Raw genomic sequence first — 23,298 nt, forward strand, 5'->3', positions numbered from 1 at the left:
AACCTCTTTAAATATAAACACCATTATTTCTTTAAAATGTAAAACTATCCAAAATAATTAAAAAATGTTTTTCTGTCTGTATTGTTTCATTATTATATAAATTCATTCATGATGAAAATTTTCCTTGCATTTTTAAACTGATTGAAGTTTCAAACAGCGAAAAACATTGACATTTAACGCAGCACCATCTATAACTGAATACAACAGCAATAACATTCGGATTCGAATAATATTATTCTGTGTGTATAATTCTATTACCAGTAATCAGAAATATTTCGTAACTGTACGAATAAACATAATCATATATATATATATATTATTATAATATTCGCGAAGAAGAGTTATATTTATAATATGTGAAGTATCAATCAAATTGAAGGTTCATCGCGCGTAAAATCAAAGTGAAGTAATTATAATAAAAAATTAAATTCTCAATAAGAATTAAATAAGAAATTCAAGATGCCTTGCGAAATGATAACTTTACAACTTGGCCAATGCGGTAATCAAAGTAAGTAACTATGCAATTTATATCTTTGTTAAAATGTTGTTCTGTTTTCTTCTTATTAATTTGCAAATGTAACCAAATAACTTGCTTTTAATTACGTATAATTTATTATTTCATTAATATTTTATTAAAATAATCTTTGTTTATCTTTAGTTTTCTAATAGAAATATAAAGATTGTAAAATTTATGTACCACGAAAGTAGGAAGCTAAATTTCTGTTTTGAAAATATATTCATAAGATGTATTACGATACCACATTAGCAAAAAAATAAATAATAAAAGAATTTCAATTTTTAGTTGGATTTGAGTTTTGGAAAAAATTATGCGCTGAACATGGTATTAGTCCAGAAGGTATTTTAAAAGATTATGCAACAGAAGGTACAGACAGAAAAGATGTATTTTTTTATCAATCAGATGATGAACATTATATACCAAGAGCAGTATTATTAGATTTGGAACCTAGAGTAATTCATACAATTATGAATTCTCCCTACTCAAAGGTATTCATTACTATATTTTGTATAAATATTATAAATATGTTTAACTTCATGAATTTATATGAATATATTCTTTATTAAAATACATTGTTATTGTAAATATTATTTTCCACAAGTTATATAATCCAGAGAATATTTATTTATCAAAACATGGAGGTGGTGCTGGTAATAATTGGGCATCTGGTTATCATCAAGGAGAGAAACTTCAAGAAGAAATATTTGATATTTTAGACAGAGAAGCAGATGGAAGTGATAGTTTAGAGGTATGTGTAGTTATGTTATTTGAATTTATATCATTAATATTGTAGCCATTATGTTAATTTACAGGGATTTGTTTTGTGTCATTCTATTGCTGGTGGTACTGGTTCAGGTATGGGTTCATTCATGCTTGAATCCCTCGCAGATAGGTTTCCAAAAAAATTACTTGAAACATATAGCGTTTTCCCAAACCAAGATGAGATAAGGTATATATTATGCAATAAAACTATATTATAATAATTAAAACAAAATTACATTTTTAATATAAATAAATTAAAAAGAAAATTCTTTTCAGCGATGTAGTCGTACAGCCATACAATTCCCTATTAACTTTAAAAAGATTAACACAATGTGCTGATTGTGTTGTTGTTCTAGACAACACAGCACTTAATAGAATAGCATCAGATAGACTTCATATCCAAAATCCTAGTTTTACACAAATTAATAAACTTGTTTCTACAATAATGTCAGTTAGCACCACTACACTTCGGTAATATACCATTTATATGTATTTTGTCTAAAAAATTAATGTAAAAGATTATAAAGATTTATTTATCTAATTCACATGTAATACTAGGTATCCTTCTTATATGAACAATGACTTAGTTGGTTTAATTGCTCCATTAATTCCAACGCCACGATTACATTTTCTCATGACTGGTTATACTCCTCTTACTACAGATCAAGAAGTAAGTATTCATTTTATGAAATATATAGAGCAATTTCGTTTCTTATTTCAAATTTAACAATTTTTTAAAAATATACATATTTAATAAAATGTTCTGAAAATATTTTTGTTTAAATCAACTTATCTCTTATAATTCACAGGGAGCATCTGTAAGAAAAACTTCTGTATTAGATGTAATGAGACGTTTGCTTCAACCGAAAAATATGATGGTTTCCACAGCATTAGATAGAAATGCATCTCACTGTTATATATCTATCTTAAACATCATTCAAGTACGTTTCATTAAAAATATTAAGGGTGAAAATAAAAATAAAATCTTATAAATACAATGTTTTAGGGTGAAGTAGACCCAACCCAAGTTCATAAATCTTTACAAAGAATCAGAGAAAGGAAACTTGCACAATTTATACCTTGGGGTCCTGCTAGTATACAAGTAGCCCTTTCAAGAAAATCACCATATATTCAAAGTACACATAGAGTATCTGGCTTAATGTTAGCCAATCATACTAACATATCATCAGTAAGTTGCAAAAATACCTTCATATTAAACGATACTAAATTATTTTAATTATTAAATTTAGTGCTTTCAGAATTACTTGATAATTATGTTTACGAACAATTAAAAGCCTTGTTAAATCTGTAATACATATGTATTTCAGTTATTTGACCGTGCCTTACAACAGTATGATAAATTACGAAAGCGAGAAGCATTTTTAGAACAATTTCGCAAGGAAAAAATGTTCGAAGATAATTTGGACGAATTGGATAATTCTAGAGAAGTCGTTGAATATTTGGTAAAGGAATATCAGGCAGCCACCCGAGTGGATTATTTATCATGGAATCCCAGCAAAGTAGAAACATAAAATATTCAATAATTTTAATAAGATTATCGTGCATATAAAGAAAAACTTGAGATCTGATTATCACTTGTTATTTTATGCTTTACTTTATTATCACAGATGCTATTTTGAGCATTAGAGTTGAGTATTAAAATTGTTCTACGAAAATTAAGTTTCAATACTACACATATAGTAAATAGCAATTTTATGATATTTTAGTACAATTACAAATCTTCTCAATTTTTTTATTTTAAATCCATTTCTATTTTTCGTACACAAAATGGAGGTAACGTAGCAATTGTAATGAATCCTGTATGACCAGGTAAAGAATGAGCATGCATTGCAGTAAGCAACTTTCTCTCTTCATTTTCATATCCACTTTGTTGTGCCATATCTTCGTGTATATCCTAAAACATAGTTACCAAAAAAGGTCATATTAATATTTTCAAAACTGATATTTAATATCATTCTAAGTATAAAATATAAACTAAGCTCGTGCCATTTGAGTTATGATATTTATACATATATCTTTTTATAAGAATTGAACGAAAAATATTACTTAATAAAAAGAATCTTTCATTTTACAACACATATTAATTCTATATATTGCATCTATTATATATACCTCACATTGCAGGTATTCTAAATTCAGTATACGAAGATTTCTATATTGTACATGTACTTCTCTTTGTAAACATTCGTAGGTATTCAACTCAATGAATCCTTTTGATACTAATTTTGCACAAGTACGTTGAACCTGCTCAATACAAGGAGAAAAAGAACATAGTTTTCCACCTAAACATAAAATAATCAAAAAATCATTTCTTTGTCCTACTGTATTAATTACTATTAATTTGTTTATGTAAGTTCGTAATAACTGGAAAACTTAAATAAAATTTTTTGCTAAAACAATTTGTACCTGATTTCTTTAAAGTAACCACTGCATGATCTATTGCTAACCATGGATGTGGCAGGTCTAAAAAAATTGCATCTGCTTTTGTTTCTAATTCTTTTCCAAAACCTTCCATACAAACATCTTTATGATTTGAAGTTACAAATTTACTAAGTCCATGTTTTTCAAACTCTGCTTGAGCAATATTTACACGCTGCTCATGAAAATCAAATGTATAAAGATGACCATGAGGGCGAATTGCACGAATAAGAGCATGGGAAAGAGATCCACTTCCAGTACCTAAAACAATAAGATAGTAAAACTAAGAATATGATAATTATATGAACTAAATGTAACTTCAAAATGCATTAATAATTAAAATTCCAATATAAAATATATTGATAAGTTAATACTTTTAGTATCAAATCAAACAAGTATTTTGAAAATAGTTAATAGTTGTTGAACCTGTTTCAATAACTATGTTTCCTGGTACTAAATCCAACAAGTGTATGATCAAACTTATGTCAGGGCTATATATAATTTGTGTCCTATGACATAGTGTCAATGTCCAAAGTTCTGATGTTGGTTGTAAGACATATGCCCATCCTTTCGAAAGTCTTTTCATGGTTCCATATTTGTGCCCCACAAGAGAAAATACTCTAAGTGCTCCATATTTTGTTTGAAAAACATTGTCAACCATTTCACCATTTTTATTAGGAATTTTTGCCTTTATTTCTAAAGAATGCATATTATTATGTCCTAAGTATAAAATGACTACATCTCCTTCTTCAATGAATTCTTTTACTTCATTAAAACTCATTTTAATGGAAACAAATTGGATTTATTTGTTAAATAACATTATAGTAACATTCCTCTATTTTATATCTATTTTATATATATTTGAATGTTAAATTCAATGTTCCATATTTAAGGTTATGTTTCGTAATACACGTGTTCAAAATTTAAATCTCAAGCCTTTTAAACTACAGTCATGTTTCAAACTTTCAAGAGTCAACAACCACCACAACCCATTAGTCACCCCACTACTAGACACGACGGACCAGATCCGCAGACTAAAAAGAAAATACCCTCTAGATTAAATCCTTAGATTCTACTAGAACCAACAATATAAAACTATTATAAGCCATGTCATTGTATCACGCCAAATGAAGTTACTGAAAATTCTCAACGAGAATTGATTGTAAATATTCTAATAAAAAAAAAAAAAAAAAATGTTTCAAACTGTTGTACATACATATATATTATATGGATTAATTGAAATAGAACTCGTATGTTATATGATTCATTCTATCATTTTTTTTGTCTACTATTTATGACAAGGAATTCACTTCATTATGTACAAATAAAATTAAAAATGTAACTAAAAAAATGTCTTGCCTATCTTCATATAATATATAAAACATATAATTTCCTTCGCTAATATAAAACATAATAGAAAGTAATTGCATGATACGTAATATAATTTTGTGTATTATCTAGAAACAAAACTGTATTATTTATTTAAAAAAATTTTTTTTAAATGTAATAAATTCTAATTATATCATATAATATAATGCGAAACTAATGTTCATGATGATAATCTTCATTTTACATTATTTATCTATATCTACTAAATAGTTACAAGATTTTGATTTATCGACTTACAAAATGATACAAATAATAAATTATAATAATTAAAAATATCTATTTGTGAAAAAAATATAAAAAAGAAAATCAGTAAAAATGATGTTCAATTTCATAAAATGTAAACGTGACTTAATAAAAGCGACACATTTGCAGAGATCCGTGACCCATGAGGCCACTAACAGAGCTTCGAAAAAGTTTAAAAATAGTAAAATAGTTGGTAATGAAGTGCCGAATGGTTTATCTTGAATTGCAGCTCGAAAATTGTTTATACGTAAATTTCTGTTGTTAAAACAGAAGCTGATTTCTTATATCTTAGTCACCATAATTTCGAAATATGGCTTCAAAAGTAACACTGTCCCAGGCTCTGGGTACAGATGGAAGTGATTTTAATCATAGACAAAAGATTGCTGGTCATTATCAAATCAGGTAATTAAGATATAACAGAAACGATATGTATATCAGCTACTTTTTTCTTTCTTTCATTAAGAATTTTTTGATATTCTACACATATAATATGACTTCGAAAATTGAATAAAATAATAATTAAAAATAAATCATTCCTCGACTGTTATTTATTTATTATTAGAATTAAACGTGCATTCCTTTTAGCGCAACAAATAAATCAAGACTGAAATATTGCATATTTTTTCATTATCTTCTTTTCTTCGTTATGCTTGCCAAGCTATCAGCCGATATTTTAGACCATTTGGATATATTTATTTTGGAGATTGAAGAATTACAAGTACCTCAGGTATATGATCTTTAATATAAAACATTAAACTATTGAATTATAATATCTCTCTTTTCTTATAGCCTTTATGGTGGGAATATATTTGGTGCACAAGTTTGATGTTAAGTTTTCTTGCATTGTCTGCTATTAAAAGAAACAGAATTAAAACATTAAAACAGTACATGATAGGTATCATCCTATTAGGATATGGTCCATTACTTTATGGAGTTGTATATTATTTCAAGGATGTTTGGAAATATTTAACTGTTGGTAAAACAAATGAAATTCACTTTTGGCAGGTATTAATAAATTATATATTATCTATTATTGAAAATTTTCATATAAAATATTTGTTAAATCTATAAAAATTAATTTCTAGGATCTACCATATGGATTATTATGGTATGCATTTATTCTCTTAGCATCTCAAGTTCATTCTTTTTCTTTGTTCTTCTCCTGGAATCTTATAGTAGCTTGGAAAACACGGGGAAGTAAAAAAGCTGACTAATTTAATAATAAAATTCATTGAAATCTGGCATATCTGTGAACACTATTGGTAATCGAATAATATATTAGGCTGTCCCAAAAGTTTCTTTTATTTTATAAGAAAATAATAAATGCACAACATTTTTTGTTTTATATTATTTTGTTCTATTATTATAAAATGGATCATACATAATTCAATAAAATAATATAAAACAAAGAATGTTGTGCATCAATTATTTCCTTATAGAACAAAAGAAACTTTTAGGACAAACTCATATACTGTTAATAAAAATTAAAACTGTGAAAATATTGCTAATATGTAAATATGTATATATACATGTGTTCATATACATTATATCATGTGTATTTTATGTATCTTAAATCACATATTTTGAAACATTTCATTTTGTTTTCTTATAAGCAATTTTAATAATGAATTGATATTAAAAAAGAGATAAAAGTCGCAATTTCTATATTAAATACACAATTCATTATGTAATAAGAGTAAAATAAAATTTCAAATAAATTATTAACCTTTTTTGTATCATTTGTTACAACAAATACCTGAACTACCCAATACAAAAATTACATAAAAACTAATATTAACATAATTAGACATATACATTATGTTAATGTTAACTAAATCCATGCATAATGCATTTATATTTATACGTGTACATTACGTTGTTAGGAATAATGGCGAGAATTATCGATGTATAATTGATTACTGGACCCTGGAAAGGAAGATACCTAGATCTAGGAAGAGGGTCCCGAAAAAAGGGAATTTTCACATATCATATATCTATATCTCGTACAATTAGTCGATTAAGTTAGTTAAATTTGTAAATAGTCGACTTTACATCCTATCAGTCACTTTAAATTTTGGCAGTCTAATGAGCAGAGAAGTTAGAATACCATTGGTGCTAACCTATGTAAATGAAATCCTGAAATAACCACTGAATCCATAAATACCCTAGATCGTAAGACATCGTACACACAGGGGGCCTATTGATCGTCTGTAATAGAAGTTACACGCATATATGGATATTACACTTGTTCGTGATTCGTGAGGGACTTCATGCTGTATGATAATTTCCATTCCGTTTGACACAGTTTTTTCATTTCTTATCGCATTGTTCTAAGTCGTGCGGTGAGTTTCAATTATTATAATAGATAAAAATTAAAGTAGTTATTTTAATAAATTGATTTATAAAAAAATAAATAAAAAGCAACAAATATATGCATTGAAATAAATGAATTCTGAACACAAATGATATCCATTGTGATTATATAAATCAGATAATATTGTAGTTAATTATAAAATAATTCACATTTATTGATATATTATTGCTATTACTGTGATATCATTATATTGTGTCATATATTATTTACTTTCTACATTCTCCCTTTTTTTTTTAACTTTTATCTATGTTAAATTTCATTTTCATTATGATGTCTATCATTAAATCAGTCAGACAGATGAATGTTTTCTATGGAACAATATAGTAATTATTACCTTTCAGTATGACAAATTACAATAAATGAATTAATATTGGTAATAGATATAATGTTAACATTGCAATATTAATATTTATTAAAAATATAAACTACAAATGTATTTTACTATCTTGTTTATTAAGTTTATGATCTTATTAATGTATGTCTTATGTAATTTATTGTTTTATTTTCCAAAACCTAAATAACGGTGTTGGTAAGTTTAATGTATTTTCACACAAGAGTTTTCCAGTAATGTTCTTTGTATTCCTTTAAAACTTTATGTTTTTCAATTTCTATATAGTATATTGCTAGTTTTGATTATATTTAATTAGTCTAAGTTGGAATTATAAATTAATATTAATTTTACTAATATATTAAGAAATTTTGTATATGTATGATTAGTAGCCTACATTAAAAATTGCAACATTTGTTTTAAGTATTATAATTTATTTTACTTCTGTTATATTTTACCAATAAAATATTAAGTAATCTGAGAATAATATTCAAGATCTACATTAAGATATATTATATAAAGGTAATGTAAGAAAGTAACTTTCCTAATTCTAATAAATAATTCTTTCATTTGGAGAAAAACAAATATTAAGTTTAATTATTTTGGCTATTTGATATTGTAAAATTTGTTTATAAACCCTAAGTTAATAAATACTTTGATGTACATATTATGAGATTACAATAAAAATGTATATATGTGTATATATATATATATGTATATGTTTTATGTAACTTCACAGGGACATTCGACTTCAAAATGTTTTCTAATCATATAACAACAATTGTGCGGCTTGCTGCTCAACAACAGCAGCAGCAACAAAAACGTGGTATGGCAACTCTTAAAGCAATTTCTATAAGATTGAAATCTGTAAAGAATATTCAAAAAATTACTCAATCAATGAAGATGGTATCAGCTGCTAAATATAATAGAGCAGAAAGAGACTTAAAACAAGCTAGACCTCTTGGGGTTGGTACAAAAGCATTTTATGAACAAGCTGAAATTCAAGCACCACCAGATGATGAGAAAAAGCTTGTAGTAGCAATAACAAGTGATCGAGGATTGTGTGGTGCTGTACACACTGGAGTTTCTCGTAACATTAGGGATGTCCTTTTAGCTGATCCCAAAGAATGTGAAAATACGAAGATTATATGTGTTGGTGAAAAATCTCGAGCGATTTTATCACGTTTGTTTGCTAACAATATATTGTTTGTTGCATCTGAAGTTGGTCGTAAACCGCCCACATTTAATGATGCTGCCAAAGTAGCAATTGAAATTATGAATAGCGGGTATGCTAATAATTATATATTATTTTCAAATGTATAAAATTCTATATACTTTTGTTTTATGTTAACATATGTGAATCAATATATTGATGTCTACAGGTACAGTTTTGGTTCTGGCCGCATTGTGTACAATCGATTCAAGTCTGTGGTATCATATGCTGTTGATCAGTTACCCCTTTTTGACAAAAATGCAGTAGTTAATGCACCAAAATTGTCAGTATATGACTCTCTGGATGAAAATGTAATTCAGAGCTATTTGGAGTTTTCTCTAGCTTCTCTATTATTTTACTCTATGAAAGAAGGCGCCTGTAGTGAACAGTCAAGTCGTATGACTGCTATGGATAATGCTAGCAAAAATGCAGGGGAGATGATAGATAAATTAACTCTGACATTCAATCGTACTCGGCAAGCTGTAATTACTAGAGAATTAATTGAAATCATTTCTGGTGCTGCTGCTTTGGATTAAAGAAATATATAATGCGCATTAAAAAGGGAAAACATCATAGTGTTGGGAAGTAGATCACAAACGTATTGTCAATTGACATTTGAATGTGCCGTTTTCTGAAAAGCAAATTTCAATTCAGGACCTCTTGAAATTGCTAAAAATGATCATTAAAAAATACAATGTTTATAACCCAACATGAAAATAAACTGTTAAAAACTGTTCGCTGAAATACTTCATTTGTTACAATTAAAACTGCCAAATAAATTAGATGATTTTATTAATCTTTGTATTTATTAACGCAATAAAATTATATCTATGCTAATAATATATATTAGAATTATTAGTTATTTATGTATATAATAGTATGCAATTATAATTTATTATCATTATTATTATTTATTGTTAAATCATTTCTTTGTATATTCTATAAAAAATATACTTTAATAATTTAAGTATATGAAATTTTTGTTGCATTTTGTAGGCTGTGATCAAAAAAGAATTACCTATAATGTCTATAAACTTTTAATTTAAATATAAAGTACTTACGATTAAAATAAAAAAAATAAAGAAAAATTTTTTTGAAAATCCATTATACCATCAATTTTTGTACTGATAACCAAGTAAAATATTTATATTAATATTTCTAAAGTAGTTGTAAGATTCGTTTCATTAATTCATAAATTATCTTATACTAAAAATATTTCCCAAATTTAAGCGAAATATAATGTATTAAGGAACACCAGTTTTATATTTTTGGTTAATTTGAGGAACACCAGAGTTATACCTCGTGTATTTTCCTGTTATCGGTAGATGTAACCTCAATATCATAACAAATATTAAATAATGGAAGGAAGTCGAAAATCTCGTGTTATTCTTGAAGAACATGGTATACCGAATGTAAGGCTCTACAATACACATATGTACATATATATATATATATTTGTGATAATTCAAACTAGCAATTATTAATAATAATTTTATCTTTTAGGCTTCTGAATATACTAATTATCAACCACAACAAGATTGGAACTTGCATAATTTTAAAAAAGTATTTTTTATCCTGAACAAAAAATATATTAATTTTAATACTTATAAAATTTTTACTTACTATACTAATTTATATTTTTAGGAATTCAAAATACAAGTGATAAGAGAGTCTGAAGATGAACGAGAGTTAGAGTTTGATTTAATAGGTTATCCTGTTGGGTTTGCTAATGCATTTCGTAGAGTCCTTTTAAGTGAAGTACCAACTATGGCTATAGAAAAGGTTTATATTGTAAATAACACAAGTTTAATTCAAGATGAAGTTCTAGCTCACAGGTACTTATTTATATTTAAAGTGTATATTATTTTTTCATTCAAAAACAATAAATTTATATATATGTATGTTGATATTAAAGATTGGGTTTAATACCACTTCAAGCTGATCCAAGATTATTTGAGTATCCTTCATCCACTATTAAAGATGAAGATGAAGTTAGTGATCAAGATACTCTAAGATATGAACTTAAAGTATCATGTACTTGGAATCCCCAAGCACCTAAAGATTCTCGAAGAACAAATGATATGTATAGAAATAGCAATGGTACATAAATATTTAATATAGTTAAAAGAAAGTTATACAAATGTAAGAAGAAAAATAATTGTGTTTTTAGTGTATAGTAAAGATATTAAATGGGTTCCCATTGGTCGTCAAGCAGAAATTTATCCTCGAGGAGCAGAGCAATTAGGTGTTCTAGAAGATGATATTTTAATATGTAAAATGCGCCCTGGTCAAGAAATTCATGTTTTTATGCATGCAGTGAAAGGAATTGGGAAAGACCATGCTAAATTTTCTCCTGTAGGTAGGTTGAATATTAATATTGAAGTCATTAAATTTTATAATATTAATGTAACTGAATTTGTTTCAATAAGTTTTACTTGTAATACTTTCGAGATTATTTTTTATTTAGCTACTGCATCATATAGATTATTACCAGATATACAATTAGTAAAATCTGTCAGAGGAGAAATGGCAGATCGTTTAAAAAGCTGTTTTAGTATTGGTGTTATAGAAGTAATTGAAACTAAACCAGGTGATCCAGAATCACGTGAAGCAAAGGTTAAAAATCCTCGCTATGATAGCTGTTCTAGAAATGTGTTTCAACATGAAGACCTCAAAGGATATGTACGGTTAAGTAGAGTACGAAATCATATTATTTGTAAGTTTAAATACTTATTTTAAAAAATTTGTCATTTAAAGATTATGCACATGTTGATATATTAATTATGTATATTTTTCTTTCTATAGTTACCATTGAATCAGTGGGAACATTACCACCATCTGTATTATTTGTAGAAGCAACTAAGATACTTAAGGGAAAGTGTAAAATGTTTTTGGAAGAACTGGAAAACATTGAAAAATAGCTAGAAGTATTAAGATTTTAGTAATGACAATAAAAAATATTTTAACTTTTTGAATTTAGTTAATTCATTAAAATTCAATTTTATAAAAAATGTAATGTACAATATATTTAATAAATATATGAAAAAGATATTGTAAATACTATGTATAAGATCTACAAATATCTTGACACTATTATATAAATTAGTTCCAATTATTGATTTTCTTCAATTTTTATGATTATGAAAATTGTATATATATAAACATATATTTGTGATAGTTTTGATTTTAAAAACATCATATGTTGAATTCAGATTATCCAGATATGATAATTCTCTTCAATGATTCATTGATATTTGAGGTTATTTGTTGACTCTAATTTAACGTTGTTAATAATACATATATATATAATTTGTGAATAGAACATATTATTTCAAAAGTTATAAATAATCAAAATTTAATTTTCTATTTATGGGGATTAATTTACTAATAATAAATGTAAAAGTAAAGAATCATGTATAGATATGTATATATATATCCATTATTTAGTGGACTTATAAAAAATATTGAAAATAATCTTAAGAATGTGATCAGTAAGCTATATATTGATCGAATTTTATCTTATCTATATTAAGTGTATCGTTTTATATTATGATAAAATGAAACTCGGTTGGAATGTAGGCGGTACGGAATATTGTTAATTCACTTCCATGTTTATTGCGATGTGACACCACAGATTTCTTGTCTGGTTTAAAATTGTTATATCACGAGCAAGATTTATTCTGCACCATCGTTCTAATTTCTACCTTTAGAATTACGGATAATGGGACTAGGAATTTTTCGATGGAAGATATTATTGATTGCTATATCTGTTTTACTTCTTTGGCAATCCTCGAAAGTATGGTTGAATCTAACTCAAGAGAAATATGGCATAGAAGGTAAAAATCCATATGTCTATGAACAAATGTCATGCAAAATGGAATAATTTAATTTTTCAAGATTATATTTATTTCTGATTTGTATATTAAAATTATTCGTTATTTCTTTAATACTTTTATTTAAAATTAAATGATTTAATAACTTTTCCAATTATAAGAATATTGTATAAAAATGCATTTTATTTACATTAAATAGATAGATAGATAATATCTTTATTGCTTTTCTTATGGATTCTGCTTCTTTGGTTTGTTTTGATGACAATCCCTATCTTCTAGTCATTATTATATTACATATCACATATTTATATTAAATAAGTAAAAAATATAAATGTGCAAAAATTTGTAGTAAGTCCAAAATCAGAAATTTTATCAAAATTTGTATTTTTGTTTTCTGTATGTAAAATGTAAATGTAAAAATTATCTGTTATATCAACACATATATTAGATAAAATTTTTATTTTCGTGTCAATGGCTTATATAAAAATTTTAATTTATTATTATGTAATTTTCTCGATTTTCTTGGGTATCTGCTAAGTTTTCTATAGCGCAGCTTCAGGACAACCAGCTAATAAATGACGAGAGTAATCAAAAGGTTCACATAACTGTGTATTACGAAGCACTATGTCCAGATTCACGCAGCTTTTTCATAAAACAATTATTACCAATGTACTACAAAATTCCAAATAACGTACAGTTGGAATTTATACCATATGGGAAAGCTACGGTAGGATATTTTATAAAGAGAAAAAATGATTTAAGAACAGTATGTTTCCTCAATACATACAAAATGTAACATATTAATTTTGATTTTCATGTATGTGTTTATTATTCTACATATAGTAATACAGTAGATAGTATACACAGTAAAATATTTGTATCCTATAATACTGTATAATCTCTTTTTTAAATATGTATTAACGTTACTTCTTACATGTAACGTATGTATAATGAGATATATTTTCATAAAGAATAACATGAAACAATATAAAATTAAAACAATGACTAATTATTGGTAAACTAAAGTATTATCTTATTTTTGACTTTAGTAACAATTAACATTAAATTACTAGAAAATATCTTGCTTATCTTAATACTTAATATTTAACTATTTTTTGGTTGGAAATATTTGATTAATCTAGAAATAAATGAAAATAAGTATGAACTTTTAAAGTCTAAGCTTATTTGAGTTTACAAAATTCTTACAGACTGTGAAAACAGAAAATGGGTATGAATTTATGTGCCAACATGGACCCATTGAATGTGGAGCAAATATCATTCATGCATGTTCCATAGATATCCTGAAGAATACTTCCATTCAGTTAGAGTATCTATCTTGTATGATTAAAAACAACATAGTGCCAGTAAATATCATGGAAATTTGTGCAAAAAAAATGAACATAGATTATAATCCTATCTTTAAGTGCTTTATTGGAGATAAGGGCAAAGAACTTTTGGCTAAATATGGGGAATTAACAAATGCTTTAACACCACAAATTTCCTTCATACCAACTGTTGTATTAAATGAGGTAAGTTTTTTAAGTCAAGAAATTTTAAAACACAAAATAATATATTCAGATCAATGTAAATTATTAAAAATGTTTGTTCCTATGTATATCATAATAAATATGGATTTACAGAATTCTGAGAATCAGGCAAGGATATTAAAAAATTTACTACATGAAGTGTGCCTACAATTTAAAATTATGCCAGAAGGTTGTATATTGTAAAGATACATCAAGTATTTATAAAACATACTTCCCTGACAGATTTGCATGAAATACAATATTTTTTACATAAATATTTATGTATCTAATGAATGTTAAAATCTAAACAAAAAATAAGAATAAGAAATGAAATTAAAAATGTAAAAATTCAATTAAGTGAGTCAAAGAAGGGCATATATTATGTATAAGTACATATATAATACTTCGTAGAACTATTTAAAAAATTTTTTTAACTTTATTTATTTTAAGATATTGAAATTTCCGTATTGTTACTATCTAGTATGTAACATATAGTAGCATTATTGTTTGAAAATTCCAAATAAAAAAATCTAGGTCATTAGCCCCTAAATTACACTTATTTTGTGACTGATAGTAAACTAAAATATTTGTTGTATTATTTCTATTAGTGATATATATATATATATATTTGTGTGTGTATATATATATAAATATATTTCAAATTTGTTCATGATGTAATATTACTTTAACTTAAAATTCTTTGTCATTATATAAAATGTTAATATTAGTACTTGATTGCTCGGTTATGATGCATTTTACGTTTGGATTTATAAATAAATTGAATAAATTAAGAGTTACATATAATACAGTGGTGATATACTTAAAAAAAATCTGTTTTGGTAAACTAAAAAACTTGCTATTCTCATATTAAAAGAAACAAGAGTTAATCAGTACTTTAATGTATGGGAACAATTTATTAACTTAATATCAACACTTTATACAAACTGTGTCGCTTCGTCATGCACGATAAGTGAAATATGCCTTTGATATGGCGGAAAATATCTCACATAAAATAGAAATTATGAATGTACAATCTCAAATACAGGAGAAAAAAACGTATAGCGAATATTTTTTCTTTAGCCGAATGAATAAATACATTTATTGGAATTATTTTTCAAAGATAAACATCAAAAATAAATAACTTCTTATTCACGTTACGACGGAGTTTCATAAATATCGCATTTTAATATTTTATATAGTTTCGGACAAAAGATTGAGAACAAGAGTGACTGAAGTAGAATCTCCACTATTTTATTTGCGAGGAATAAATGTTTCGGGAAACGATCCTTGAAGAAAACGAGAATATGATTCTGTAATAGATCTCAAGCTTTAGTTATTCTTGAGATACAATACTGACTTGCTTTTTCTTTTCATTTTTAAAACTTAATATCGGTTCTTAGCGCCCGCTGTAAAGAACTTTCATAAAATTATAGACTATGTATAACTTGCGACACGAATATAAAATTAATATTAAATATTGGAATATATTCTTTTAACTTAGACTTAAACACTAACCGTCAATGATCGATGAAACGAGCAATAACTTGTTTAAGCATTTAAATAGGGATGTTCTTTGAGTAACTTCTATATCACCATTTACAAAAGGATTTTGTCGCGATTCCTCTTTCCTTTTTTTGCACCTTTACAAAGTGAGAACATTTTCGCCGTAAATCACTAAATTTTAACTTTATGTTCACAATAACGATAACAACTATCAGAACGATCGCAAGTGAAGTAAAATAGTTTTAAGAGCTCTCCTTTTGCGATTCGTATGCCTTAATATCTCTATAAAAGGCTTCCGAACCGATGAAACTTCGTAGATATGTTAACGCGAATCTTGACAGTGAATTATACACATACATTTTGTCGGCAAACTATTACTAGATGCCATTGAAAATGACGATGAAGATAAAAATGGCTGAAACGAGAGGTCCATTGGTTAATGAAGGAAACGAATTGAGTAGTTGTGACCGAAAAATGAGGGTACATTTATTTTGTCTTTTTATGATCAATGCGATCTAGGTCACCAGAAATACAAGTACTTCTCATTTTGTTCACTTCAATATTAAATAATAGAGAACTGTGGAGGAATTCTTTCTTCTTTTCTTCCTTTTTTCTTCGTAAATTAGTTTTTATATATATATACATATACACATATATGCGTATATATGTGTGCATATATAGACATATATGTATATATGTATATATAATATATATTACATATATATTAATGACTGAATCACCGACACGCATGTGTTTCCACTTTTCGGTGATCGTTCTTTACTCTTAGTACTTAACATTATCATACGAATCTCACAAAATCACACCAGTTTCTCCTGCTTGTGAGATTACCACGCACCCCTGGGCGAAGGAAAATATAATGCACCAATCACTGTTGTGACTTGACTTCTTTTTTTAATCCCTCATCCCTATTCCTCTGTGCTTTCATTTATATTTCAACAAAAGTGGTGTCGACGTTGTGTAACGCGCACGCGTTTTAAGGCTTTCTCAGTGGAGATAAGATACAAACGGGAGATTATAATGAAAATTGGATACAGAACGCACTTGGTGAAATATGTCTTACATGTTTTGTTGTGTACGCGTTTGTGTGTCTGTGTATATATGTGTACATACGTGTGTATAATACGTGTCATGTATTACATAGGTTTTTTTAAAGGCTTAACAAAGCTGAAAAAGCGTAGAGACGTTTCACCAGAAATATCAATACTTTGATATAACCCGATTCCATAGATCTCATAAACGTGGTCCAAGATAGCATTACGCGCATCTCTGAACTTCTTGAGGATACTTCGTATTTTTTTTAATCCTCCTAATACTTTTTCTTTGATACTATTTCTCAGCTATTAAAAGAATTAAATTATCCATTATGGCGTAGTAACGAATTCAGTATGTACGGAATCATCGATAAACCAAAGATCGAAGACATATTTCGAACTCTGGAAAACGATGTCCAATCCGAATTTTCTTTGGCAAAGTAAAACAAACGCTTAACATGTACGTTATTGATAAAACTTTTCGCTACAACAAATGCTGTATCGATGACATAAGCACGTTCTTCTTGATCGAGAAACAAATAGAATAAATTTCCAATTTATCTCGATCAATAAACGAACCTACACAATGCGCTATAATAGCCTGTAGATTTTTCCCTTCTTTTAATACTTTTCCTCTCTTCTGTCTACTGATTAATAATCTTTTTTCAATACATTGAAAAGTAGAATTTACAAGGAAAACTTGCATGTGAAAGTCTTCAAAGATACGTGCAGAGAAGAAACAGGAAAAGGCCAAAAAGAGAGGAAAGTAGGGAAACACTATTTACTTTTATCATCAACAAACATGCGCGTCTGTTTTTTTATATATATCTAACATTTTTATATATATATATAATTATATTTTTTATACGGAAATAAATCATCTTTTATGTATAGATGTATTTATGTGTGTGCTGCATATTTTTTGTATTCGTTTATGTGTGTGTGTAATATGTATTTTTATGTTTATGTTGCGTGTAGTTAAGTATTTTGTGTATTTAGAGATAATGATTTTTAGTGGTATAACTCTTTAATTAAACAATTGCCCTGTATTACTTATCGTTAATGATGATTAACGCGTGTTGGACGTTGACTTTTCGCGTTTTAAAGACATCTTTGCGTCCAGATACAAGATTTTTTTCACTTTCTGGTCGATTCGTTTTTGTTAACATCATATTTTTCTTTGTTTCTTGATTTATTTTAATACGTCAACACCACTCCAAGTTGCAAGTTTTTCCATTACACAGGTTGCATTCACTTTGATGTCATCATTGTGACGAATTCTAGACAAAGAAAATAACACAGTTAGAGTTACTATTGCAAATATGTAATTTAAACTTAGAAATTACACAAATGCTTTAAAACTTAATCAAAATTTATGAAATATTGATAAAAGTAATTTAATTTACAAATTACAGTAAATATAAATTTAATTGCACAACCTTCATAATTAACTTGGCCATCACCATCAATGTCAGCCTCCCGAATCATTTCATCAACTTCCTCATCAGTGAGTTTCTCCCCAAGATTTGTCATAACATGTCTGAGTTCCGCTGCAGATATGAAACCATTTCCATCCTTATCAAATACTCTGAAGGCCTCCCTAATTTCCTCCTCACTGTCAGTATCCTTCATTTTGCGAGCCATCATGGTTAAGAACTCCGGAAAATCGATTGTGCCATTACCTACAATTCCAAGTATTTTTAGTTTTGATTTTTTCTGAAATCAGATTTTTTCCAATGTTTTTAACAACGAGATAATGATAACAGTGTAAAAAAAACATTCTTTCATTATGCAAATATCTTAAATGATAATCTAAATTGACGGATTTGAAAATGATGTTGATATCACATGTAATCTAAGAAATACAAAAATTGCATAATGAATAATAACAACGCAATGAGTTATACGTCAGTTATAAAATAAGATTAGGGTAAAATACCATCTGCATCTACTTCATTGATCATATCCTGGAGCTCAGCTTCTGTAGGATTTTGTCCTAGCGATCGCATAACTGTACCCAACTCTTTGGTTGTGATAGTACCATCCCCATCCTTATCAAATAGCGAAAATGCTTCCTTAAATTCTGCAATTTGTTCCTCTGTGAGTTGATCAGCCTTGAAATAAAAAATAAAAGTTGCAGTTACATGTCCACATTATTAGCATAATATTGATAAAAGAATCTAGTTAAAATTTTGTTAAATCAATTACATGGGATCTTTATTTTATTAGACATCATACAAATTTGATATATCATAAAATACCTTTCTATTAGTTGCAATAATTGGAATTATATTTCTCTTTTATAAAATACATAAATATATACATTTTCCATAGTTTATATACTTGCTAGTTATGAGTATGTACTGAAGATATACTTTTGTCTGAAGTATGTCATATGGAGTAAGTGTGTATGCTGAGAAAATGATGAACATTCTATATTTTGTAGAAACGCTCACAAAAATAACACGTTACATTTTCAAAGAAAGATTATTTTTGAGTAAAATTCCTGGCAGCAATAAACATTATTTTTTGTAAAATTTCTCACTTCTTTCATTCTTAATGTATAACGCTCTTTAATGCATTGCCGATATTTCGATCTGGAGGAAATGCCGCCCGCCACTTTGCTGAAAACTAGGAACACTTTACGTCCGTTCAGGTATTGCCCCACCCTCACCAAGAAAAAGCGCGAGAGGGGCGGAGGTCGAGATACCTAGGATACCGTTGATTGAAAAATTAAGATTTTTGACACCTGCTAATCAACGTGCATCTTTGAAAAATCGTAGAGCGAAGCTCGAACGCTCGAAGAAGCTTCGATTCTTACTCGAATTAGATTCAATCAAACATATAACCAAGACACACAACCGAGATTCAATCTAACAAATCAAACCATACGATAAACTTATACTATATGAAGAATTCATTTCTCAAATGAAGCTATGCTTGCATTTGTATACGTTCAAGTGTATACATCTAACAACCAATTAAACTTAAAGTATTTGTTTTATTTCATCGCAAATCCAATTCCTTCAACCTTAGTTCTAAATAAAATATATATCGTGGCTGCTTAACTATCAATAAATATTCATCATAAGCTTATTGCGGTCGAAGAATATCTAAGAAATAATTACCTGTTGCTATAATCAGATTCCTAAATAAAATAACGAATTAAATACTTTTTGTATTTATAGACGAAGAACTATTAAATAAATGATAAGGAAGTGCAGTCGTTAATATAAAAAGTTGTTTTAAATCAGCCTATGACTTCTAGAATAAAACACCTTACAATATAGGTCAGTTGTGTATATATATAAATATATACTTATATATATATATATGTACTACATACTATGCTTTCTTCTATATACTTTATACAAAAATATCCATTGAGCACCTAGACCTATATAAAAACAAATGTCATAAATAAACTAATAATTCGATATTTAATATTTCAGTTGTTTATTAAAAGGAAAGTATATATGTATATATATATATTCATCAAAACTCTAACTAAGAAAGTTTATATTACATTGGAGTATAATTAATTTTTAATATAACTGAAGGTTTATTTATAAAAATTAAATATTTATATGCTTAAGAAACACTTTAGTATGGTCGTATCTATATTTTAGGTTATGCGGTAAGACGATCGACCAACATCGTCGAACATCATAAAACTGTAACTAAAAATGGAAAATATTTCCAAAAATTTGAATACTACATAGCGTATGATCTTGTTTGATTTGAAATCATAAAAATTGAAATTATGTAATTAGAAAATATACAGAAAATGTGTTTATATTATACTGTGAGTATAAAATTCTCATAAAGTTCTCGTAATTAAGTATAAAAATAAAATGTAGAATTTAATGTTCATATTTTCGTATTAAAAAAGATTAATTTTTATGAAAAGTTAATTGAAGTCATCGTTAGAAGAAGATGAGTGCAAGAACGTACAAGGAATCAGGGAAATTGGCGCAATAGCAAGAGACCGCGAAAATCAATAGTGAGGTATACCGTGTAACGGTTGACTGTGTCAAATACTATATGCTACATAAGAAAAACATTGAATATCGCGAAAAAAACGGATTACGTATGATAAAAGAAAATGTACAAGATTATTGTACTCTTTCATTAAGTACTTTAATCCTAAAAAATGTTGCGAAAAAATAACCTGCTAGATACAAGATAAAAATTGGATGAAATATTGGAGTTTGTACTGTACGATGAAAACAAGTTCCTTTCGAAACGAAAACGATACTGAGGTGTATCAAGCCTATAAGCGACAATATTTTATCCAACATATGCAACTACTATTGTTACATTTAGAAATATCTCACATAAAACTTGAATTTTTTCGACGAATAAATGAAGAAATGTATTTATTCGAATTTAGCACTAGTAACTTATCGCCAATTGGAATTCCTTGATGTATCCAAAAAGAAATACGATAGCAATTATTATCTCATTAGATTTGATAATCTAAAGATAAGGTATTTTATGTAGATAAAAGTTGTGAATTAACGATTTTAAGGAAGTTTTCTCACGTCATCTGATATTCCAACGTACCGTTACACATTACATTGATACACAACGTAATACGAACGACGTTGACTCTGAAAAAGTTTGCACCGTAGCGCCTTATCATAACGCTGTATCTTGACGGTCGGCCGGAAGATTTGAAAAATCATTGTTTCCTGTTTAGATCGTTCGATGTTTTCTTGCGATTTTTATCGGAGGAAGTTTCACAATTCATGACATCTCGAAAGAGACTGAGAAAAACGTATGTAAGCCATCGGAGTAGAAATGGATCGATAGTCGGTCCATCTCCGCATACCGGCCATTACGAATGTAATATTGTAATAGTGCGTAGGTAAAAAAAACATACGTGGGATAAAGTGGAAAAATATCATAGGGTCTGGAAATGAAATCTTTTGAATCGGATAAAAATGGAAGGAAAGAAGTTTTGCAATAAATGCGTATCGGTAGGTTGCACGTGCACTCGACGCGTCAATGCGGCAAACGAAAGCCTAGGAGGAGGGTGAGGGCGAGGGACCGCTGAACGACGTCCGCATAGGCACACGCACCAGGAAAGAAAGCATATTCGACTTACCATTTTGGCTCGGTTCTTTTATATCTCAGTACGCTCGACGACTTGAAATATCGGTTTAGGCACTGAACACAAAGGATACTATTCACAATCTTTCTCTGGGCCAACGTGGAAAGTAAAACTTGTGTGCACGAAAGCGCGGACAGACACGCAATACGACACGGCCGACAAGAAACACACTCTGAACAGCAATGGAGTCCACCGTTCTCTCTCGGTGTACGAGCCTCTCTGCCGCTTGTCTCGGTCAGGTATCACTACGCCGCCCCTAACGGGCTACGTGATGGTGTCTCCTGATTGGTCGACGGTCTAGACGGGGGTTAAGGGGAGTTCACGCGGCGATGCGCTGCGTCGTTTCCTACGCGATCGACAGATAGTTCCGTGCGGCTTCTCCTCTGCGAAAACCCTGAAAAAACGACTGGTTTTTAATTGGACAAATGGGAAGAAGTAGGAACGACACGACGTCCAACGTAGAGAACGGTCGTCATAGACAATCGTGCAAATCCGCTTTACATGCGGGGTGGGTGCGGTCGTGTTTACAGGACAAGTCCGGGCGAACTAACCAGGCCTGTGATTGGCCGACGCGCACCTGCAATGCGTCAGGCAGCCGCGCGGACTGTGCCGCCGCCGGCTACCGGGTCAAAGCCGGGCTTCCCTGCGAGAGATGGCTCGAATGCAATGGTCAATGAGCGCGTTTTTCGGCTGCGTTTAGGCCCTACGTCTCTCTCTTTCTCTCTCTTTTTCCTTTTTTCTTCTTTACTATATCCCTTCTCTTTCCTCTCTTCCTCTCCTTTGCTATCTTTGTCTTTATTTTATGCTTATTTTCTTCTTCCATTTTACCTTTTCTCTTCTGTCTTTTTTCTTTCTCTCTATCTCTCTCTCTCTTTCTCTCTTTCTCTCTTTCTTTCTCTTTTTCTCTTTTCATTCGCTTTCTTACGATTTCTATATCGTTAGTCCCCTAAGCCCTAAGCTATCGTAGCTTATTCTACTGATAAGAACAATTGCTGCAACGATA

At 28.5% G+C, this 23,298-nt stretch overlaps 7 protein-coding genes across 7 annotated transcripts; 5 read left to right on the plus strand and 2 right to left on the minus strand.

Moving 5' to 3' along the window:
- The first annotated feature begins 39 nt into the window (after positions 1-39).
- Positions 40-3,699, plus strand: LOC126921249 (tubulin gamma-2 chain). Its single transcript, XM_050732665.1, has 9 exons — positions 40-508; positions 803-1,005; positions 1,119-1,265; positions 1,330-1,466; positions 1,556-1,750; positions 1,838-1,949; positions 2,089-2,220; positions 2,286-2,468; positions 2,608-3,699. Exons 1-9 carry the CDS (start codon positions 460-462, stop codon positions 2,809-2,811), a joined length of 1,362 nt encoding a protein of 453 aa, XP_050588622.1. The 5' UTR covers positions 40-459; the 3' UTR covers positions 2,812-3,699.
- On the minus strand, positions 3,021-4,880 carry LOC126921256 (tRNA (adenine(58)-N(1))-methyltransferase catalytic subunit TRMT61A). Its single transcript, XM_050732711.1, has 4 exons — positions 4,145-4,880; positions 3,707-3,979; positions 3,413-3,582; positions 3,021-3,194 (listed from the first exon to the last, which is right to left on the minus strand). Exons 1-4 carry the CDS (start codon positions 4,497-4,499, stop codon positions 3,033-3,035), a joined length of 960 nt encoding a protein of 319 aa, XP_050588668.1. The 5' UTR covers positions 4,500-4,880; the 3' UTR covers positions 3,021-3,032.
- Positions 4,881-5,436: 556 nt separating this feature from the next.
- On the plus strand, positions 5,437-7,075 carry LOC126921263 (protein jagunal). The gene is made up of 4 exons (XM_050732723.1): positions 5,437-5,752; positions 5,936-6,077; positions 6,140-6,355; positions 6,436-7,075. The coding sequence occupies exons 1-4, from the start codon at positions 5,661-5,663 to the stop codon at positions 6,562-6,564; spliced, it is 579 nt and encodes a 192-aa protein (XP_050588680.1). The 5' UTR covers positions 5,437-5,660; the 3' UTR covers positions 6,565-7,075.
- A 468-nt stretch (positions 7,076-7,543) lies between these two features.
- On the plus strand, positions 7,544-10,061 carry LOC126921258 (ATP synthase subunit gamma, mitochondrial). The gene is made up of 3 exons (XM_050732713.1): positions 7,544-7,692; positions 8,792-9,338; positions 9,435-10,061. Exons 2-3 carry the CDS (start codon positions 8,809-8,811, stop codon positions 9,799-9,801), a joined length of 897 nt encoding a protein of 298 aa, XP_050588670.1. The 5' UTR covers positions 7,544-7,692; positions 8,792-8,808; the 3' UTR covers positions 9,802-10,061.
- Positions 10,062-10,510: 449 nt separating this feature from the next.
- LOC126921253 (DNA-directed RNA polymerases I and III subunit RPAC1) lies at positions 10,511-12,323 on the plus strand. Its single transcript, XM_050732702.1, has 7 exons — positions 10,511-10,677; positions 10,769-10,828; positions 10,910-11,100; positions 11,181-11,365; positions 11,436-11,624; positions 11,733-11,981; positions 12,071-12,323. The coding sequence occupies exons 1-7, from the start codon at positions 10,624-10,626 to the stop codon at positions 12,184-12,186; spliced, it is 1,044 nt and encodes a 347-aa protein (XP_050588659.1). The 5' UTR covers positions 10,511-10,623; the 3' UTR covers positions 12,187-12,323.
- Positions 12,324-12,701: 378 nt separating this feature from the next.
- LOC126921261 (gamma-interferon-inducible lysosomal thiol reductase-like) lies at positions 12,702-16,587 on the plus strand. Its single transcript, XM_050732721.1, has 4 exons — positions 12,702-13,101; positions 13,647-13,825; positions 14,307-14,627; positions 14,739-16,587. The coding sequence occupies exons 1-4, from the start codon at positions 12,987-12,989 to the stop codon at positions 14,826-14,828; spliced, it is 705 nt and encodes a 234-aa protein (XP_050588678.1). The 5' UTR covers positions 12,702-12,986; the 3' UTR covers positions 14,829-16,587.
- On the minus strand, positions 15,516-22,525 carry LOC126921265 (calmodulin). Its single transcript, XM_050732726.1, has 4 exons — positions 22,290-22,525; positions 19,119-19,293; positions 18,619-18,861; positions 15,516-18,459 (listed from the first exon to the last, which is right to left on the minus strand). The coding sequence occupies exons 1-4, from the start codon at positions 22,290-22,292 to the stop codon at positions 18,431-18,433; spliced, it is 450 nt and encodes a 149-aa protein (XP_050588683.1). The 5' UTR covers positions 22,293-22,525; the 3' UTR covers positions 15,516-18,430.
- Between the last annotated feature and the right edge of the window lie 773 nt (positions 22,526-23,298).

Source organism: Bombus affinis, chromosome 10, assembly GCF_024516045.1.
Source record: "Bombus affinis isolate iyBomAffi1 chromosome 10, iyBomAffi1.2, whole genome shotgun sequence".
Classification (NCBI taxonomy): domain Eukaryota; kingdom Metazoa; phylum Arthropoda; class Insecta; order Hymenoptera; family Apidae; genus Bombus; species Bombus affinis.